Source organism: Planococcus citri, chromosome 5 (genome assembly GCF_950023065.1).
Source record: "Planococcus citri chromosome 5, ihPlaCitr1.1, whole genome shotgun sequence".
Classification (NCBI taxonomy): domain Eukaryota; kingdom Metazoa; phylum Arthropoda; class Insecta; order Hemiptera; family Pseudococcidae; genus Planococcus; species Planococcus citri.
Window position 1 is genome coordinate 53,958,057 of NC_088681.1, and position 21,735 is coordinate 53,979,791.

The window sequence follows — 21,735 nt, forward strand, 5'->3', positions numbered from 1 at the left end:
AGACGACTACTCCAATGCAAACTAAGGCCACTGGTTATGTCGCCAACTCTGTGGATTTCAAATTAGAAACAAACGCATCTGCGCATGTCTCAGGAATTGATGCTTGTGAACAGTAAACGGAAACACCACCAGCATCCCCACTTCCACCACTAATCCACTGACAACAAAATACACACACACGTTTCCTGAGACATGCGCAGATGCGTTTGTTTCTAATTTGAAATCCACAGAGTTGGCGACATAACCAGTGGGATAATTTTGCGTATGAGTAGCCGTCTAGGTTAACTAAAAGGTCGATGGTTCTCACTACCTGTTCTACTTCCCTATCGATTCCAGGCCACCATACCTTCGATCTCACTCTCTCCTTCATTTTCAAAATGCCTGGATGGCCTTGGTGCGCATTTTCGAGGACTACCTTTCTAAGCGAGGAAGGAATAACGAGACGATTTCCTCTCAAAAGAACATCATCGACACAACAAAGCTCACCTGAAATTGCCGAAAAAGGCTTCAACTTGATCTCTCTACCGAGCGCCAAATCCTCACATAATGAACTCAACTCCGCATCCGCCTTCGTTTCCCTATGCACATCAGCTAACGTAACCGCCACAGGTACCAAATGACCAACGAACATAACCAAACTCCGTTCATATTCACTATTTACCGTAGCAACATCTTCGCCAACTTATAATAAACGAGACAATGGATCTGCAATATTATTCTTACCTGGCGCCGTGGCGCGTACCTCACTCGATACTTATACCCCTGTAACCACATTACCCATCTCTCAATCCTAGCGCAAGGTTTTGACCTTGAACCAAACAAGATTTCAAGAGGCTTGTGGTCTGTCACAAGATCAAAGGAACGTCCGAGTAAGTAATATTTAAGCAGCTCTACCGCGAAAACCAACGCCAAAGCCTCTTTTTCAGTTTGCGAATACCTCCGCTCCACTGCCGACAAAGAACGACTGACGTAACAAATAACGCGAACTTGTTCACCCTTGTGTTGAAGCAGGACAGCACCTACACCTACCGGACTGGCATCAGCCATCACCGTAGTTGGTAGCTCCGGATCGAACAAATATAGATAAGATTCTTCGGATAACATCGACTGAATATGAATGAAGCAGGGATGGAAACCGTAACCGAAATTTTTAACCGAAATGAAATTTAACCACTAAAATGATGAAAAATTTGTAACCATAACCATTACCGTAACCAAAATTGAAGATTACATTTTTTTTAACCATAACCTTAACCAAAATTATTGGTATCAATTTTTTTAACCATAACCGTAACCGACTCATTTTATTTCGGTTACGGTTAATTTTTTTGGGAAAATTTTCATTTTTTTCTTTTGAAATGCGGCACTTTACATGACTTTTTGAATTTTTATTCAAATTTTTTGCAATTTTTTAAAAATAAATGAAGCTGAGTAGACTTTTCTTGGAAATTTGCATCTCTTAATCTCTTTTTATCTGCGTTGAACAAAATCACATACCCATTTATAGGCAAATAATTGCAAATTGTCATTTGGGGGAGGGGGGTACACTCCAGGAAATTGACAAAATTTCGAGTAATTTGTTGCAAAAATTTACGATTTTGTTTTTTTTTTTAAATTTGAGATTAGTAGAATAGTAGAAACATCATTTATTTTTCCACTTCATTGCTTTGGATTTGGAATTCCCCCTTTGTACCTAGTCGATGCAGAAGGTTGAACTTATGACAGGATTAAATTTTCAAAGTAGACAAAGTTTTGTGTAATTATTTGCAAAAATTGATGATTTTCAATTTTTTGTTGAATTTGAGATTTGTAAAAACATCATTTTTCATTTGATCGCATTTTTGTTTGAATTTTGGAGTAATTCGTTGCAAAAATTTACGATTTTCGATTTTTTTTTGAATTTGAGTTCATTCTGTAAAACATCATGTTCCATTCCCTCCCTTTGAACTTTTCCTGGAAGCTCCACCTCAGCGCCTCAGCTCAAAAAATGGTGACATTTGATTGGGTGGGGGGGGGGATAAGCTTGATGAAGTTTTGAGTATTTCGTTGATAAAATTGACGATTTTCGTTTTTTTTTTGAAATTTAAGATTTAAAAAAACATCATTTCCCATTTCCTCCCTTTGAACTTTTGCTGGAAGCTCCACCTCAGCTTAAAAAATGGTGACATTTTTGATTTGATCGTTTGGTGGGTGGGTGGGGGGGGGGAGGTAAACTTAACAAAGTTTCGAGTAATTCGTTGCAAAAATTGACGATTTCCGATTTTTTTTGATTTGAGATTTATAAAAACACCATTTTCCATTTCGGTACTTAGACCTGAGCTGCAGCTGCAGCCGCAGGTGCATTTTTTGAAATTGAGGTATAAATAAGTTTGATTTTTTGGCAAATGAAATGAATTAAGAGAAAAAAACCGTAACCCTTATTTTTAACCGTAACCTTTATTTTTTTTTGTCATAACCTTAACCCTTAACCGTAACCTTATTTAATTATTTAGAAAAAAAATAACCTCTAAAAATTAACCAATATTTTTATGCTCAAAACCGAAATCTCAAAACCGTAACCTATATTTTTTTCATTTCGGTTTCCATCCCTGGAATGAAGTGCTGGACCGCTTCAGGCGACCAAGACAACGGAGTAGTTCGGGCAACTTGCCTCAAGAGATCGAGTTCCGACGATAAATTGGGAATGAACTTTCCTACATACGACACTAAACCTAAAAAGCTCCGTAGCTCCTCACCAGACTCAGGCAACCTGAACTCTTGAATAACTTGGACCTTATTGAGAGTAGGACGAATCGTACCGTTGCCAATAACATGACCTAGAAACGTAACTTCACTCTGACTAAATTTTGACTTTTGCATGTTGATCTCAAGGCCACACTCACGAAGTCTACTTAACACAGCTTCTAGGTTCGCATCATGTTCAGCTTGATCCTTACCATACACTACAATATCATCAATATAAATCAGGGCTTTACAACCTGCTAAAATAGCTTCTAAAATCTTTTGATATTTTTCTGCCGCGCAGTTGAGACCTTCAAAAAGACGCTTAAAACGAAACAAACCCAAAAAGGTCGAAAACGTAGATATCTCACATGATTTCTTGGACATCAAAATCTGCCGGTACGCCCAACGCAAATCGATTTTACTAAAAACTCTAGCATCTGTTATTTCTGGCTCGAAATCTTCCATCGTAGGTATAGGATGTTTTTCCATCAACACTGCCTCGTTCGCACGACGCATATCGACGCATAAACGATAATCATCTTCACCCTTGGGCTCTAAAACGATCGGTGAAACCCATCTCGATGCCTCCGTGACTGGTTCGATGACGTCTAACTCGAGCAACTCGTTGATACATTTTTCTACTGCCAGCCGTAAACCAATCGGAACTCGGTACATAGGCTGGATCACAGGAGTTACATTCTCATCAATTGGAATTTCTAGCTCGAAATCTTTCAACAAACCGAGGGGGACTGGCTTAGATGATGAAACCGCTTTGATATGCACGTTAGAACAAGCGTCTAAACCAACTTGAAGTACACCTAACGCTTTTGCATCGTCTCTGCCCAGTAATAACGGCATTTCCTCGTTCACAATGATAACTTCAGCAATACAACGATGATCGTTACAGGCGATCTCAACAAGTGCAGATAAACGAACCTTGTAAGAAACTTGGCCGGAACCATCGATGAAATTGACGTTCGGTTTGGAAATAAATTGGACAACCAAAAAATCTTTATGCTTACGCATTTTGCGCCAACGATCATATGAAACGATAGTGTACGACGAACCTGAATCAACGAACATCTCACAGTTAACACCTCCGAATATACACGGCACCAATTCGTCGCTATTCGTTGTTTCACTGCTGTTGATGCAAAATATTGGCTCATTACTGACCATTTTTACCACGTTCTTCAACGCATTCTGCTCGCTCGATTTTCCAATCATGCAGCACTTTCTGTAATGTCCGACTTTACCGCATTTACCGCACGTCGCTTTTTTCGCCGGGCACTTCGGGTCACGAGCAAGATGGTCATCTTTTCCGCAACAGTAGCACTCGATTTTGACTGGTTTTGGACTCGATTTGTCGCGATCATTGCCAGTAGACGGTTGAGCAGTTTGCTTTTTTCTCCAGTTCGCTTTTTTTTCTCGGAGACCTTATTTACAGGTGCCGATGAAGGGGGAGCCGCTGCTGGTGATTGAAGCGCCGCTGATTGTGCCGTAACTGACTCGAGAACGCGAGCTATTTCTTCGAATTCTTTCTTTCAACTTCGTTTTTGCCTTGGTTCGAAACAATTCTTTCCGCAGCTCCGCAGAAAAGCACCCAACGCTGATTTGCAATTGCACCGCCTCATCTACGAAGTCTTTGTTGAAGTCGCACTTCTGGGCTTGAGACTGGAGGCTCAAGAGGAAGGAGGCAAATTTCTCATCCTTACCTTGACGTATCTGGTCTGGGTCAGTTGGTATCGTTCAAACCATTTCGAAGTCTCTTTTCCCAACTTGGAATCGAAGCATTCTATCATGTACGTGTATACATCGGCATTGTCAGGCAGCTTGGTTACAATTGGAAAGGAATAGTACATTTTCTGCATATCCTTACCACCATATAGTATCAATTTTGCCTGTTTGATGGCGGGATCGGTGACCTTTTCTGCAGTGAAGTAGAATTCTAACGTTTTTTCCCACTCATCCCAGTCTTGATATGTACCCGTATCAACTGGGAATGGCGGAACGTATCAACTGGGAATGGCGGAACCGGCGATCGACCATTCTCCATTTCAACACTTTTCAAAAAGACTCACGGATCGCACTTTACACCGAAAATTAACTTTACCTCGTCGCCATTTGTGGAGTCCAAATACACGCAAAATAAAGAGAAAATAAAATAAGTACATTACATTTTTACTCGTCTTTATTCACACAACATATTTACACAATAAAAGTATATCATCGAATGATGCAATATTCATACTCGCATCATAACCTAGAGTTAAACTAAAATTAGGGGAAAGGGAGGGAAGCAGGGTTGCCACGTAAACACCACAGGTAGATTTTTATTTTTTATTTTATTTTTATTTTTTAAACAAAATTTTTCATTTTATTTTATTTTTCTAAAGGAATCTAACAATGTATCAAACTAGTAGCTATCTTTATTAGAATAAGTAATAAACTTTCTGATTAATCAGATCATTATGTTAATTGTTAATGTCTAACTCAGGTGTATTGTTTGTTTTCCAGAATGATTTTCCAGCAGATTTCGACAAAAGACTGGAGTTTATTTCCGGATACAGCGGAAATTATGGATTAGCAATCGTGACTAAGAATAAATCAGCTTTTTGGACCGACGAGCTCCATCATTTCCAAGCAAACAATGAATTATCTTGTAACTGGACGCTTTACAGGACCGATAATCTGGTGGTCAGTATCCATTCTGAAGTTGAATGTGTCATACCTACCATTCAATTGAGCTCAAAATTCCTATATTTTCGTTACTTATACAAGTTTGCTGTAATCGTGGTCCTTCGTGATAGCTTATATTTAAAACTTAAAAGATCTACTGTGGTTCAGGTTCTACAATTATTTTGCGGCTACGTGCCCATCACAATATAATATCTATCTTTTGAGTGAACTTACAATTTACATGCGTATTGGAAGACTTACTTGGATCTTCAGTTTTATGCGCCTTCAAACACCTGATTGGCCACCTCTTTAACGCCAAGAAAGAATTATTTTCGAATCGTTGTCCTGAAGATTTTGATTTTCTAGCTTCAACCAGTGACGAAACTAAAGGAGGCATGGGGCAGATTGTCTCCTCTATAGGCATGCAGAAAGTAGAAAATTGGAAATGTTGGAAAATTCGTCTTTTTTCGTAGAAGTTGACGAAGTTGCAATTTTACCAACTTGTTGGATAGCAAATAAAAACCAACTATACATAGATAAATCAACACAATAAATCATTAAAAGTTTATGAGAATTTCCAACTGTTTAGACCTGCTTGAAAATGCTAATTGCTAACTGACTACCGGAGTGAAATTTGTGTAAATTTGTTGAAAAATCGACTATGAGCGGGAAAATAACGTGAAAAAGCGAGGGCAAAAAGGAAAACAATTAGCACATTAATTTTTTCTTCGGGAATGTGTTCAGATGAACCCTCTGAACTACCAAAAAAAAATTCGACCCTCCTAACCCTGGAGCTAATTTTTTTTAGGGGGCTAAAACCGGTTCCGATTCACGTTTTTTGCGATTTACTCCGAAAATATTAGGTTTACGATAAAAACTACCATGACTAAAAATGTTGCCCTTCAAATTCTCGACAATTTGGTATTACGCTCGATACCCATCCCTCAAGAGAAGTGTCTAAAAATAGGGGTGGAAAGAGTAGGTGTTTTAATAAAAGTCAGTCCAATAAATTGATCAAAGTTACCACTTAATATCATTCGTTTTTGCTCAAACTTTTTTTACAAAGTATACTCACCTAACTATTAATTACACCACCATTGATTGGTCTTCAACCCTCCCAAGGGGTTGGTGGGGGATGCTTGATTTTTAAAGTAACACACAACTGAATCATATATTTGAAAAACGAATCTAGACATGCGATTTATCGAATAGTATGTTATCGAGGTCGCTGAATACGAATACCAACTTATTTTCTGGGTCCAACTCTTCAAAACCCCTCTGTGCCCCAAAAAGGGGGTAAAAATTTTGAAAAATCGTGAAAAGTCGAGTGATATATCGAATGGTATGTTTTCGTAGTCGCTGAGTACGAATATGAACTTATTTTCTGTGTCCCACCTCCCACTGTCCCTCTGTGCCCCAAAAAGGGGCCAAATTTCGAAAAATCATGAGAAGTCAAGTGATAAGTATATCGAATGGTATGTTTTCGGGATTCCATTTTAGAAATATTTTATCAATTTATGAGTTTTTCCAGCCAAAAAAAAACATAGGTAATTAATTTAATTTAAATTTCCCATCAAAAAATAATTCTAGTCCCTACCTAGGAGAAATTTAAAAATAGAAACTAGTTGGATAATTATACATTTTATTTCGATGAAATTCGACAACACAGTGAAAATCCTAGTTCCATTTTATTTTCTATTGAAAAATAATCAAAAACTGGTAGTTGAGTGAGCGTTTTGAAGAGAAATCTTGAGATGTAAAATGTTTTCTTTGCAAAATGAGCGTTCGAACTTTTTGAATAGCGATCCCGATAATAGCTTGGTAATACCTCTACCTACTTCCCCCTCCTCCCACCGAAAGTTACTCCAATCAGTGTTTTCGAGATGAATTTTCAGAATTATTTCTAAAATAATGGTGTGAATCTTTAAAGAAAAAGATCACATCATGTTTTGTCGTTAACTGTTTTGGGGCTGAGAACCATTGTGCTTTGGATTCTAAAAATATGTGTTCAGCAATCTTTAAAACATACTATTCGATATACTCGTATTTACATGATGTTCAACGACTTTTCAAAATTTTATCCAATTTAGAAGGGCGTAAAGGGGTTTTGAGGAACTAAGTTCTTATTCGTATTCAGTGACCTCGAAAACATACCATTCGATATATCACTCGACATTTAACAAATTCTAAATTTGGCCCCTTCTTTGGGGCACAGAGGGACATTGTGGGGTGGGACCCAAAAAATAAGTTCATATTTGTGCTTGGCGATCTCAAAAACATTCCATTTGATATATCACTCGACTTTTTGATGATTTTTTGAAATTTTGGCCCCCTTGTTGGGGCACAGAGGGACATTGGGAAGTGGGATACAGAAAATAAGTTCATATTCGTACTCAGCGACTACGAAAACATACCATTCGATATATCACTCGACTTTTCACGATTTTTAAAAATTTCAACCCCCTTTTTGGGGCACAGAGGAGCTTTGAAGAGTTGGACCCAGAAAATAAGTTAGTATTTGTATTCAGCGACCTCGACAAGATACTATTCGATATATCGCATGTCCAGATTCGTTTTTCAAATACATGATTCAGTTGTGTGTTACTTGCAAAACCAAGCGTCCCCCACCCAACCCCTTGGGAGGGTTGAAGACCAATCAATGGTGGTGTAATTAATAGTTGGGTAAGTAGACTTTGTAAAAAAAATTTGAGCAAAAACGAATGATATTAAGTGGTAACTTTGATCAATTTATTGGACTGACTTTTTTTCAAACACTTACTATTTCCACCCCTATTTTTAGACACTTCTCTTGAGGGATGGGTATCGAGCGTAGTATCAAATTGTCGAAAATTTGAAGGGCAATATTTTTAGTCATGGTAGTTTTTATCGTGAACCTAATATTTTCGGAGTAAATCGCAAAAAACGTGAATCGGAACCGGTTTTAGCCCCCTAAAAAAATTAGCTCTAGGGTTAGGAGGGTCGGGTTTTTTTTTTGGTAGTTCAGGAAGCTCATCTGAACACATTCCCGAAGAAAAAATTAATGTGCCAATTTTTTCCTTTTTAAAACTGCTATTTGCCGGCTTTACTACAAAAACTGCAAATTTTATAATTTTTACAACTTGGATACAATTTTTCAAAAAAATTGAAAAACTCACAACAAAAATGGGCAAATTTTTTTGAATCTAAAAATTATTATACTAAACCATTCCATAGAAAATTTAGAAAATACAGCTTTTTACCTCTCGAAATAGGATTTCTTCAAAGCTTTGGCCCTCGTTTTGTTCTGGCTTGTTTGCTTTTCCATCTCACAATTACAATTTCCAAAACAAAAGCAATTCAAATTCTAAAGTTTTGAATAGGTAAACTAAAAGAATATAGACTAAAGACCTCAAATAAGAATTATGGAAACCAGAATCGTCCGATTCCTTACGTCCTTTTTCATTAAATTGATCTTTAGATACAAATTGAATTTCTATTCGTTCATTTTTTCCCCTTCAAATTTTAAATGTTCAGATTCGACATTATGAAAATTTATGAAAATCGATCGACTAAACACACCTGAGATTTATTACTAAACAGTAAACACGTGTATAATTATTTATCTCGTCTTAAAAATCTTAACCACGACTACCCCGCAGAAGACTTTGTATAAAAGTGGTTTTAACAAAGTACTTCACGATAGGTAAGTGTATTATAAAAGATAACTATGACATTCGAAAATAGCTATAATTGATGTTAAGTGATGATTGTTGCTTTTTTGAAAGTGACTCAACGGTTTTTTTTTCTTTTCGAAGTAGATACTTGATTAGAGGTTTTAAAACGTGATATAAGCTGCGATGTTTACATTCTCGATGATATGAAAATTGATAAAATTAACTTATTAATTCTACAAAATAGGCTATATAGCGTTAAAAACGTTGAAAATGGTTTGTTTTAAATTTACCTATTAAGAAATACCATTCTTATATCAGGCTTAAGTTACGTTAGCTTATAAAGTAGGTAGGTAAGCCTATATAGGTATATTTTGAAAGCTTGATTTTACGTTAAAACAAAAGGACTAGCTAGAAAAATGTCAAAAGATTTTCGTTTCGAATGCTTATTGATTTGAGACTCGGTGTCATACAGTACCACGCAACTTTAGCCAAGTTACTTTACCTATATTTATGCTATAAATCTATAGAAGCGTCGTCGAGTCCGTTTACATGCAATTTTTAGCTAATAATTAATTTTTTTCCGATAGGCAGCAGCCGCTGAGTGGGTAGTTCAAGAGTTAGGGATTAGTATGAGATTAGCCACCGATCCTAAATTAATTCCAAATAGCGAATGGGAAATAATTCAACGCGCAATTTCATCAGTTCCGTCCAAATCTTTAATATTTGTACCAACAGCTCTGAACCTAGTGGATGTAATTTGGCCCGAAAATGAACGACCAGCTACGCCAGTTATGCCAGTGTTTATTTGGGATAAGGCGTTCGCAGGTTAGTGGCGACTAGTACGATGAGCCATGTGTGAAAATTAAAAAAATTATCAACTCCTGGTCTGTACTTTTTCCAGGTAAAGAGTGGAGAGATAAATTAACCTCGTTACGTAATGTGATGAAGAATTATGAAGTTGAAGCCATGCTAATTACCGCACTCAGCGAAATTGCTTGGTTATTGAACATACGAGGTTTTGATTTGCAATACGGACCTTATTTAAAAGCTTATTGCGTGGTTACCAAAGATCAAGTGCATCTTTACACCGATCAGCAAAAATTACAAGCGCAAGTCATAAAGGACCATTTGGGATTGGATGCTTGCTCTTCTGCAAATTGTGTTAGGTCAGTTGAATACGATCAATGGTAAATATTATTGAGGGTAAGGGGTAAGTAAATACAACGATGAGTTGACTGTTCCATTTTTTTTTTTTTTTTTTCAGAGCTCATGATTACGATAGTTTGTGGAATGATCTCAGAAAATTATCTCAAAACTGGAGAAAAGTCCTGTTACCTTCGATGTCGCATTTTAGTCCTGGAGTAAGCAGAGCGATATATTTAGGGGTGAGACAATTTTATCAAATTCGTACGGTACACAGTGGGCTGTGAGCACTAGGGTGGGCCGTCTTTTACTTTTTTTGGAAATTTGGTGGGGGGGTGCTTGAAAGTTGTGAGGGGACCTCAAAAGACTGTAGGACAAATTTGGGGCCCCAGACTTCACCCAGCACTTTGCAACCGGGGTTCAAAATTTTGAAATTTTCAAAAAAATCAAAAATATTTTTTATGGTTATTGGTCGCATTATGCCTATTGAATAGTAAAAAGCCATTTTCAATCGGTTTTTTCACTTTATTTGAGATTTTATCTCGCTTTTAAAGTAGGCCATAACAGCTATTTTCAAGATATTTCCTGATTCGTATTAATTTTTACAAATTTGTTATTCATTTGAAGTCTATAGGATGCCTTTTGTCACTATATGTCTTGAAATGACCGCTCCCCCTCCCTCCCAACACCTCCAGAGATTCTCAATTAGCGCACATTTTCGATAGAAAATTATTTCTGTACATATTAGTAATCTTAAAAAATACATACCTGTGATTCTCTCACTTAATACCCCGATTACCATACTTTGTGCGGCCATTTCAATAAAATTGTCTAGATTCTCTGTTTTTGCTTTTGAGTTCAACTTTTTCAAACATCTACTAAACCGTAGTGAGAGAAGAAATTCTGAAGTTTGATCAGAATACTGTCAAAAAATACATTAACAGGGTATTCAAAGCAAATGGGAACAAATCTAAAATAGAATTTCTGATGGTACCTGAAATAGCACAATAAAACTGACGAGAAATTGAAAAGAAACACCAAAATATCTCTAGAAATTACATTACTAGGATTCTGAACAGAGTATACTCGTATTATTCAAAAGTACTTTTCACTTTGAAAATGAATGCATCATTTGATTAAATCGAGGTATGTACTTATGATAGGAAGGCTGAAATTTGGCGTACCTATATGCTTCATTTTCAACGTTTTGAATCAATTGATGGTGATTTTGAATAATTGTGGAGTTTTTTTTTTAATTTTTCAATTTTTTTATTTACATCTTGAGTCTAAGACTAAATCTAAACAAAATGTATTATCTCAATTTATCCCTAATCCTAGATCTAAGATGCGGGGAGAGGGGGAGGGGGGAAAGACGGGTTGTCCACCACGACCCATACCCCCTCAGGTGGTTGCCAAGGACCCAATCATCCTACCAGGCTTCGTTATTCACGCATGCCTATCAGGTAGTTGGAGTCCCCCAACCCGTCTTGGGAAAAGGTTTATAGGGAGCAGAATTTGGTGCCTAGGGGGGGGGGTCAACAAGTGTTGATCTCCCCTTTGCATTACACAAGTTTCGGATATTGGGGGGGGGGCATTTGCGAGGAGGCAGGTGCACTTGCTAAGGGCTTCACAACAGCCTCTCACATTGGACCTAAGAGTACAATACTAGATATGGCTGATTATTATAGGCTGAAAAATGTAGGAAAATAGGTATGATTAGTTAACGTGGTCTACTTTGCAAATATGTACAGCATTATAATACAAAAAAGAAATTATAATATAAGAATGAAGCCCACACTAAATTAGTTTAAGTTTATGGTGTTGAGAAGAATATATTTAGGGCATGCATAGGTTTTGAAAAATCTAACTATAGTTATTTACAGCTAGAGGTAGTGCATTTGAGTGAGTTATTTACAGGGCTTCTACTGGTCGATGTTTGGTTGATAGATCAGGGTTGAAGCTGTTACTCCTTCTGGGTGCATACTCTGACAGTAACTGGGTGGTCTCTGAAGCATTTGATGATGGATTGTTTCACTGTTGGCCACTCCAGTTTATCCAGACCACACCCTAGTCTTGGTACTGCTATCTTTTTGATCTTGGGTGAGTCGCATTTGGCAGCAAGTGCTTTCATTGTTGTTACAAAGTCCTTGATTGACGGCTTATCATTGTACTGTTCTTTGGTGATGGCATAGAGTATGTAATTTCCACCTTTTTTGAGCTCAACTACTTCACCAACCTTAGCACCCCTTGACTTCAGAGTGTCCTGGTTGCCGAAGGCTCATTTAAATAGGAGCGCAATGCTCTTGGACATCCGGAAATCTCTGCTGACACAATGGGCCAGGGCAAACTGTGGGTATTGTCTAAACTGTCTAAACAGATCGTCCTCTAATTCCTGTAGGGTGAAGATCCCATTTCATTTGGTCTCTATATTTCCCCAGTTGGAGTGTTGGACTGTTCTAGTTCCTTCTCAGCTTGTCTGAGAACTTTCTCCACCCCAGGTGGGGTTATTTGACCCATCTGAAGGTAATTGCTGTATGGCAGCAGACAACCCACAGCAGCTGGCCCAACTGGGCGGTAGAATCTCTCTTTTATCCCTCTTAGTACAAGGTACTGCATTGTGGGTTGGTATACGTGATGTGAAAATATCAGAGAGTAGGGATGGCCCATGTTCACCATCAGTGATCAACTGGTCCATTGTCTTGTCAACTATGTTACATGCCACATTTTGGTTTTCAATATCAGCAAAGTGTTTACCTGAGGATTGATTGTGGACTAATAGGATTGTTCAACCTTGGTTTATGTGTGTGTCTAAATGTTGTTCTAACAAATAAGACGCGTTGGTTGACATCTTCAAGTGTTAATCGGGTTAATCCATTTTCATATGGTCCCAGAGGTGTGTAGTTTCCACCAGGAACCCACTGGGGAGGGGTCATTTCAAGACATATAGTGACAAAAGGCATCCTAGACTTCAAATGAATAACAAATTTGTAAAAATTAAAACGAATCACAAAATATCTTGAAAATGGCTGTTTTTGCATACCTATACCTTTAAAAGCGAGATAAAATCTCTAATAAAGTGAAAAAACCGATTGAAAATGGCTTTTTACTACTCAATAGGCATAATGCGACCAATAACCATAAAAAAAATCAAAAATATTCTTTTAAATGAAAATTTGATTTTTTTGAAAATTTCAAAATTTTGAACCCTGGTTGCAAAGTGCTGGGTGAAGTCTGGGGCCCCAAATTTTTCCTACAGTCTTTTGAGGTCCCTCCACAACTTTTAAGCACCCCCCCTCACCAAATTTCCCAAAAAAGTAAAAGACGACCCACTCTAGTGAGCACCCTCAAAACAGGCATAATTCAAAAACATACAATGAACCCTAAAACAATGGTACAATGATATCCTCCCTTATGTTTTTGGGGTCGCAGAATACGAATTTGACAATATTTTTTTTGTAGGAGTGGGGGTGAGGGGGTGAGGAGAGCGAAAAATTCAAAATTTGACTACAATGATGTGTGGTGTGTGGATGTGGTATGTCGAAATGTACCAAGTATGAATAATTCAACTAAAAGTGAGTAATTTTCATCAATTTACTCTATTTTAGTTTTTATAAAGTAATTATAGAGGTATAATTTAGGTTAAAACTCCATTTTTTGCCTACTCTGCTGCATAAATAGGAATAGAACAAATTTTTGCGCATAGATGCACGGGAAATTCCAATGGCTAGTAATACTTAAGAATTAAGATACCTAGTGTATTTTAAGATGTCAATTGCCATTTTTGCCCCCAAATGCCCCGGTCCCCCGGTGACCACAACAGTCAATTATAGTGAAAAATCATGGTGAATTTTGTTTAAATGTTACAAATTTTTTCTTCCAGGGACTTTGACGACTCCCTGCAATAGAAAATTCTTCATCCCCCACTCTTCATCCCCCACCCTTCACCCCTTCTACACCCTCGAAAACGTACATTTTGACATATTACACATCATTATAGTCAAATTTTGAATTTTTCACAGTTTTCACCCCCTACATCCTCCACAATTCACCCCTACGAAAAAAATATTGTCAAATTCGTGATCTACACCCTCAAAAACATAAAATTCTACATATCACACATCATTATGGTCAAATTTTGACTTTTTCACCCCCTTCATCCCCCACCATTCACCCCTACGAAAAAAATATTGTCAAATTCGTAATCTACACCCTCAAAAACATACATTTCGACATATCACACATCATTATAGTCAAATTTTGAATTTTTCGCCCCCCACCCCTACAAAAAAATATTGTCAAATTCGTATTCTGCGACCCCAAAAACATAAGGGAGGATATCATTGTACCATTGTCTTAGAGTTCATTGTATGTTTTTGAATTTCGCCCGTTTTGAGGGTGCTCACAGTCCACTTTGCGGTATAGGTAGGTATATTTATCGAACGAAAGATAACATAAGGATAAAATTGTTTAAATTTTCAGATCAGTCCAGGAAAACATAAAGTTATGCCATCTCCTCTAATTAATATGATCGCTGAAAAGAATGAAGACGAAAAAAAAGGCATGAGAAGTGCTCATCAAAGAGATGCGATGATATTTTGTAATTTAATGGCTCGAATTGAAGACGAAGTATGTTGATAAATTTAAATTCTACTCGAGTATACCTATAAAGAAAAATTTTGCATACTATTGAAAAAATTATTTATTTAATTTGCTATAGTTGCAAAGATCATCGGAATCGATTGATGAATTAAGAGTGGTTAATATCACAAATGAACTTCGTCTTGCCGATGCATCCAGTAGAAGTATTAGCTATCCAACGTCCGTAGCGTCGGGACCAAATACCGGAATGCCTTTATACGTACCGAATAATTTTACAAATTTAATTATAGAAAGAAATAAATTACTTATTATCGATGCCGGAGCGCATTATTGGGGTAAGTGCATCGTTTATTCGTCGCAGAAATCCAAGAAGAAGATAGGTACAGAGTTTTTTTAAATTTTATTCTAATGTCATCTTTTCTCAACAGGTGGCACGACAGCTTTAGCCAGAACGTTTATAATGGATCCGAAAGTAACTAACGAACAGTACATAGAGCTTTATACGAGACTGTTAATGGGCCTTATAAATCTAGCCAGTTTTACCTTTCCTCCTCATTTGTATACTAGTCAATTAGATATTATTGCCAGGATTCCATTATGGGAAATCGGAGTCGACTTTCCGCACGGCTCCGGCCACGGTATCGGAGCATTTATGAATTTTTACGAATGTGAGTACCTATACCTTCGGTGGTAATTAACTCGCAGCCATGTTCACGTCTTATGTATAAAAGTGGTCGAGTCTAATTTGTAAATATTTTCCAGCTCCTATTGATCTTAATTATAAAAGCGCGTCAAACGACACATTAAAAGATGGATACTTCTTACTAGCTGGTAACTATACCTAATAATGAGCGACGAATATTAATTATTAATATGTTTTTAACGCTTACCAATAATGAATTTTACCTTCAGAGGTTGGTTATTACCAAGAAGACGACTTCGGAATGAAGCTTAGCATGGTCTTAGAAGTCGTTTATCAAGTAGGCCTTTTGCACGAACGAACTTCTCTAACGTTAATAATTATTTTACCCAGCTAAAGAAATCAATTAATTTGTTATGATTTCTTTCGCAGAATCACAGTTCCGGATATTTGACATTCGAGCCCGTTACATTGGTCCCATTCGAACCTAAATTGATTAACGTTACGATGCTAAGCACTCAACAAGTTGGTTTTTTTCAAATCTCCTATACCTAGTCGTATACCTAGTCAAATTTCAAATTGATTAATTTAACGAGTTGAACTCCACGCGAGAGATGAAAATTGTCGCTATAGATTTTATACAGATTACCTACAATATTAAAATAATTTACGACCGATGAAATAGAACGAGTTTTTTTAATGAGAAAAATATGTATTTCAGAAAATCTGGCTCAACGAATACAACAACAAAATCAAAACAAACGTCGTTGAAATGTTGAAAAAACAGAATTTCAATAATGGCTATAACTGGGCTTCTGACAGAACCGATCCGATTCCTTTGGGCGAAGAAGACAATAAAGATGCAGGCGAAATGATTAAATCTAAATATTTTGTAATTGTTGTTTTCTTCATTTTGCAACTTGTGTTGAATTATTGAGCTTTTGATTTTGATTTTTTTTCCTTTTTTTTTTTTTTTGTAAATGACTACGAGGCTGTATAATGGTCGCCGAATTATTTGTTAATACGTGAAGCATTTTTATTTTTATGCCGCTTGTTTTTGTATTTTATGGCATTTTTTTCTTATTTCAAGTCTGAGATGTGCTATTTTACTTTATACATGTATTTTACTTATACATTATAAGGAGATGAGCTTATAAATTACAATCAAAACCTGTACCTATGTAATAATGCCAATGTTATTAACTCAATCAAATCAAAATGTATGTGTTCATGTATTAAATTTGCTCGTTTGAGATGATCAACGTAGATGGTAAAAGATGAAACAATGTAAAGATGTTGATAAAAAGTCACTTATGATGTGAGAGTGTGGAAATCATTGAGCTTCTGAGCCCTTCATATTTATAATATGAGCTCTCATGTTTTTAGCCTTTACTTTTGTGATCCTCAATTTGAGAATTTCTGTGTATCTCATCTTAAGGTATTGATTATTTTTATTATTAAGTAGGTTCGTATCTACCTGAATGAATTGCATATCGCTTCATTGTAAATAGTTTTTATTTGTTACCGATTACCTATATCTTTGGTTTAATAACAATATGATTAGTTTATCACTATAGTAAGATCTTCTGTTATCGCAGTAACTGCATAAAAAACGTTTTGGTTGAATCTAGAAAAAAAAATCTTGACTATTGAATGACTTCACATTCTTTTTAGTGTTGATTTTTTTTTTGACGAAGAATGATTTGTCAGTGTATAATTTGGCGAAGTATTCCAGTGGAGCTATTGTAAAATGTGTAGGTAGGTATCCATCGCAAGTGCATAAATAGGTATTGTACTAGGGGGCTACGCCCCCTGGCCGCTTCGCGGCCCAACCCCCATACTCGTTCCTCGGGCTTCGCCCTCGGAACTCGCTTTTGGGGGCTGCGCCCCCAAACCCCCCTTCGCTCACTCTCAGAAGAGGTTTGCCCCCAAGTACCTTTCCTTAAGAACTTGGGATTTGAAACGCCATTGTGGAATCATTTCATTCGTTTTCACACCACTTTCAACGACTTTCAGCACTCTGAACAATTTTTTTCAACCTCCAATACTTTTAATGAATTTTAATTTTTCAAGCAACAATTTTTAAAAATTTTAGGTACTTAAAATGGACAGTCAGACAGACGATTTGAATTACCTTATTAAAAAATGATAGATGATAGATGCAAAAACAAAGCACCGAAGACAGACGGATTAACATTAACAATAATATATCTGTTGACAATTTCACGCTTCATCGATTCGATTTTGATTTGAAAATCATAATCCTCGCATTGTATGAATTCCGTTGTTGGAGGAGTGGGAGATTTTTATGCGCGCGCATGTCGCGTGATCCCGTCTGGAATAACAACGACATGGCATCGCGTTGTCCGGTACATTTACGTTGGTGGTTGTGTGTATGCTTGTGTGGGTGTATAAGTACACGCATCGTCTCAACGGTTTTTTGTTTTAAGATGCCATAAAAAACGATCAAAATCGCACGATCTGAGCAACTTTTTGCTAATCTGTTTTCACCATTTTACAGAGCATGAGATTTCGAACATTTCCCTCGTTCACAGTACCCATCTAGCATATTTAGTTTTCGAGATAATTTAATTCAAATTTGGATTCAAAATAGCTCAAAAACTAAAAACCCCAGCGGGGTAATGTAATCGAGGGAAATGTTCAGGATTTAATGCTCTTTAAAATGAGATATTAACCGCCTTTCTAGCTTTTTTCGTTCTTGATAAATTTGAGAATAATTGAAAAAACGGCAAAAACAGCCCATTTCAACTCAAAATTTGGGCCCTTTAATTCCAAAAATTTTGCCCTCGCGTATTTTTCCTATATTCTGGAGAGGTTAAGCTGTCGATTAAAAAAAAAATTAGCTCTCTAGGTGCCATAGATCGGGCTGGGAATTTTTTGGGTATTTATTTTTCTTGCAGCTTTATAGTATAGATATTTACGTAATAAGCAGTAGCAGATCTAATCGTAAGCCTCTATGGTAAAAGGACTGCATGACAAAACGTCTCAGATGGGCCTATTTTGAAAAATTGTGATTTTTGTTCTTCTCCCAATACTTTTATGTAGGTACTTCAAAACGAGTCATTTTGAAATTTTGATAAAAAAGTAGATTTTTTTGGTTGCAATTTTAGGAAACGAAAATTACATTTTTACGCATAGTGACAAAGAAAAAAACAGATCAATTTGAGATTTTGCCAAAGAAAAACAAACTTTTAAGAAAATCCCCCCCCTCCACAAAAAAATCTTTTTTTAGCAGTTCTAAAAATTTTGACCAAAAAAAGAGGCTACTTCTGCAATTATTTTGACCAAAAAAAAGACTTTTTCTAAAGTAGGATCCTTCGCAATTTTGGGCCGAAAAGTAAGTTTTTTTTGTGTAAATGTTGATAAAACACTGATTTTTTCTTCGCATTTTTTGACATAAAAAGCAGATTTTTGGCGATAAAAAAACAAGTTTTTTTTAGCAATTTTGACGCAAACGGGTTCTTTTTTTGAACATTCTTTTCCAAAGTGTAAGATTTTTTGTGACAAAAAAGTGCAATTCTCTGGACATTTAGACCAAAAAAGTTTTTTTCTGCCCAATTTTGTCCAAAAAATTAGATACTTTTTTGATTTTGAAATTTTTTAAAAAGTTTTGGCATAAAAATCATATTTGACATGAAGTACCTACTATTAATTTATAGTCGTGGAGTCCAGTTAAGGATAAATTGCACCCCCTGTCGATCCTCTGGGACAACTTTTTTCTTAAAGGGGGAATTCTAAGGAACATTTCTAGCTCTTGTCCTAAAAAAAAAGTGGCCTTACATACAAAATGGCGGCCATTTTGATTGACAGGTCAGCCAAAATCGCAGATTTTGCGTTCCAAAATAAGACTTGCACAAAATTTTTCAAATTGTACACAAGTAGATCGAAAGATCAAGCAAAAATTCATCACCTGTCAAAATTTCAAGTGCTAAAATGCGTTTTTCGATTTTTGATGAATTTTTGAAAATCGAATTTAGGCCAAAAATGAGGGAAAAAATCAAAATTTCACCAAATTGACCAAGAAAGCTGAAATTTGGGATACACCCCATTTTCGACCTGTCAAATCGATTGGAAATGGTTTCAAACTGTTTTGAGCAGTTCTGGAGCCTCCAGAAGATTTTTGAAACTCGAAATTCCCACGAATTCCACCAAAATGGAGTTGAAAAGCCGAAATTTATTCTGCAAACTAATTTCAATACGCTACGAAGTCAACTGCAGGAGGATTTCAAGTCGTTTTGGAGCCTCCGGTGACTTTTTGAAAATTCCTGGAGCCTCCATCAGATTTTTGAAACTTTAAATTTTCACAAAATTTCATCAAATCGAGATGGAGGGCTGAAATTTACTCTACACTCAAATTTTAACACCCTCTGAAGACGATTTCAGGTGGGTTCAAATCATTTTGGAGCCTCCAGCGACTTTTTGAAAATTACTGGATCCTCCAGTAGATTTTTGAAACTTGAAATTCCCGCAACATTTTACCAAATGGAGTTGGCAAGCTGAAATTTACTTCGCAAACTAATTTCAATACGCTACGAAGTCAACTGCAGGAGGATTTCAAGTCGTTTTGGAGCCTCCGGCGACTTTTTGAAAATTCCTGGAGCCTCCATCAGATTTTTGAAACTTTAAATTTTCACAAAATTTCATCAAAATGGAGATGGAAAGCTGAAATTTACTCTACACTCCAATTTTAACACCCTCTGAAGACGACTTCAGGTAGGTTCAAATCATTTTGGAGCCTCCAGCGACTTTTTGAAAATTACTGGAGCCTCCAGTAGATTTTTGAAACTTGAAATTTCCGCAACATTTTACCAAATGGAGTTGGCAAGCTGAAATTTACATCGCGAACTAATTTCAATACGATATGATGATATGAAATCGACTACATGGTGGTTTCAAATGGTTTTAAATGGTTTTGAAGCTTCCAGCTATTTCTTGGAAATTTCAATTTTCCAAAAAACACCATACGACCTCTCAAAAAGTGGCTGGAGGCTTCAAAACAAAAATCATATTTGGCAAGAAGTCTTACCTACAATATTAATTTATGTTCATTTTGATATAAAAAAACTATTTTTTTGCAATTTTGAAAAAAAAATTGCGACAAAAAAAACACAATTTTCTGGAAAAGCTAAAATGGCCAAAAAAAAATTTCCGAAATTTTGTCAAGAAAAACAAGATTTTTTTGGTAATCTTGAAAAAAAGAAAAAAACCAGGTTTTTTGAACAGTTTTATTGAAAAAAAATATTTTTTCTAAAATTTTGACAAAAACAAAAATGAGCCTTTTTAAAAATATTGTAAAATTTTCTGCAATTTTGGCAAAAAAAGGAAGGTTTTTTTGGTAATTTTGATAAATAAACTGTTTTTTTTTTCAATTTTGACCAGAAAAAGTGTTTTCTCTGCAATTTTTGACAAAAAACCACTACTACTTGACAATTTTAAGAAAAAACAGGTTTTATGATTACAATCTTGACAAAAAACATGGGAATTTTTCATGTTCACAATTCAGGATCTTTCGCAAGTTTATGACTTTGACCAAAAACGTAACATTTTTCTGGCCATTTTTAAATTGAAACACTAATTTTTTGGAAATTATTTTGACACAAAAATGCAGATTTTTGGCGATAAAAAGACAGGAATTTTTGGAAATCTCCACCTCAGAAATTTTTTTATGCAATTTTGACACAAGCGGGTTCTTTTTTTGAACATTTTTTACAATGTGTACTTAGGATTTTTTGCAATTTGACAAAATAATTTTTTGTTACAAAAAAGTACAATTCTCTGGAAATTTAGACCAAAAATAGTTTTTTTCTGCGCAATTTTGGCCAAAAATTACTTTTTTTATGATTTTGAAACTTTTTAAAAAGTTTTGGCACAAAAATCATATTTGGGCAGAAGTACCATCAATTAATTCATGTTCATTTTGATAAAAAATCTATTTTTTTGCAATTTTGAAAAAAAAGTTGCGACAAAATTCATAATTTGCTAGAAAAGCCAAAATAGCCAAAAAAATCTTCTGAAATTTTGACAAAAAAACCAAGATTTTCTGGTAATCTTGAGAAAAAGAGAGAAAACCCGGTTTCTTGATGAATTTTATTGGAAAAAAATATTTTCTCTAAAATTTTGACAAAAACAAAAATTAAGCTTTTTTAAAATATTGTAAAATTTTCTGCAATTTTGGCAAAAAAGAAGGTTTTTTTTTGGTAATTTTGATAAATAAACCGTTTTTTTTTCAATTCTTGACCAAAAAAGGTGTTTTTTTCTGCAATTTTGGACAAAAAA

At 35.9% G+C, this 21,735-nt stretch overlaps 1 protein-coding gene across 1 annotated transcript in view; it reads left to right on the forward strand.

Moving 5' to 3' along the window:
- LOC135849459 (xaa-Pro aminopeptidase 1-like) overlaps window positions 1-17,092 on the forward strand; it is a 40,440-nt gene extending 23,348 nt beyond the window's left edge. Inside the window, exons 4-14 of the mRNA XM_065369911.1 lie at window positions 5,242-5,421; window positions 9,644-9,881; window positions 9,958-10,222; window positions 10,321-10,441; window positions 14,679-14,825; window positions 14,917-15,133; window positions 15,227-15,466; window positions 15,561-15,629; window positions 15,711-15,778; window positions 15,871-15,963; window positions 16,160-17,092. Coding sequence (XP_065225983.1) covers window positions 5,242-5,421; window positions 9,644-9,881; window positions 9,958-10,222; window positions 10,321-10,441; window positions 14,679-14,825; window positions 14,917-15,133; window positions 15,227-15,466; window positions 15,561-15,629; window positions 15,711-15,778; window positions 15,871-15,963; window positions 16,160-16,375 — 1,854 coding nt within the window. The 3' untranslated portion in view covers window positions 16,376-17,092. The remainder of the gene's footprint in view (window positions 1-5,241; window positions 5,422-9,643; window positions 9,882-9,957; window positions 10,223-10,320; window positions 10,442-14,678; window positions 14,826-14,916; window positions 15,134-15,226; window positions 15,467-15,560; window positions 15,630-15,710; window positions 15,779-15,870; window positions 15,964-16,159) is intronic.
- Window positions 17,093-21,735: the final 4,643 nt, after the last annotated feature.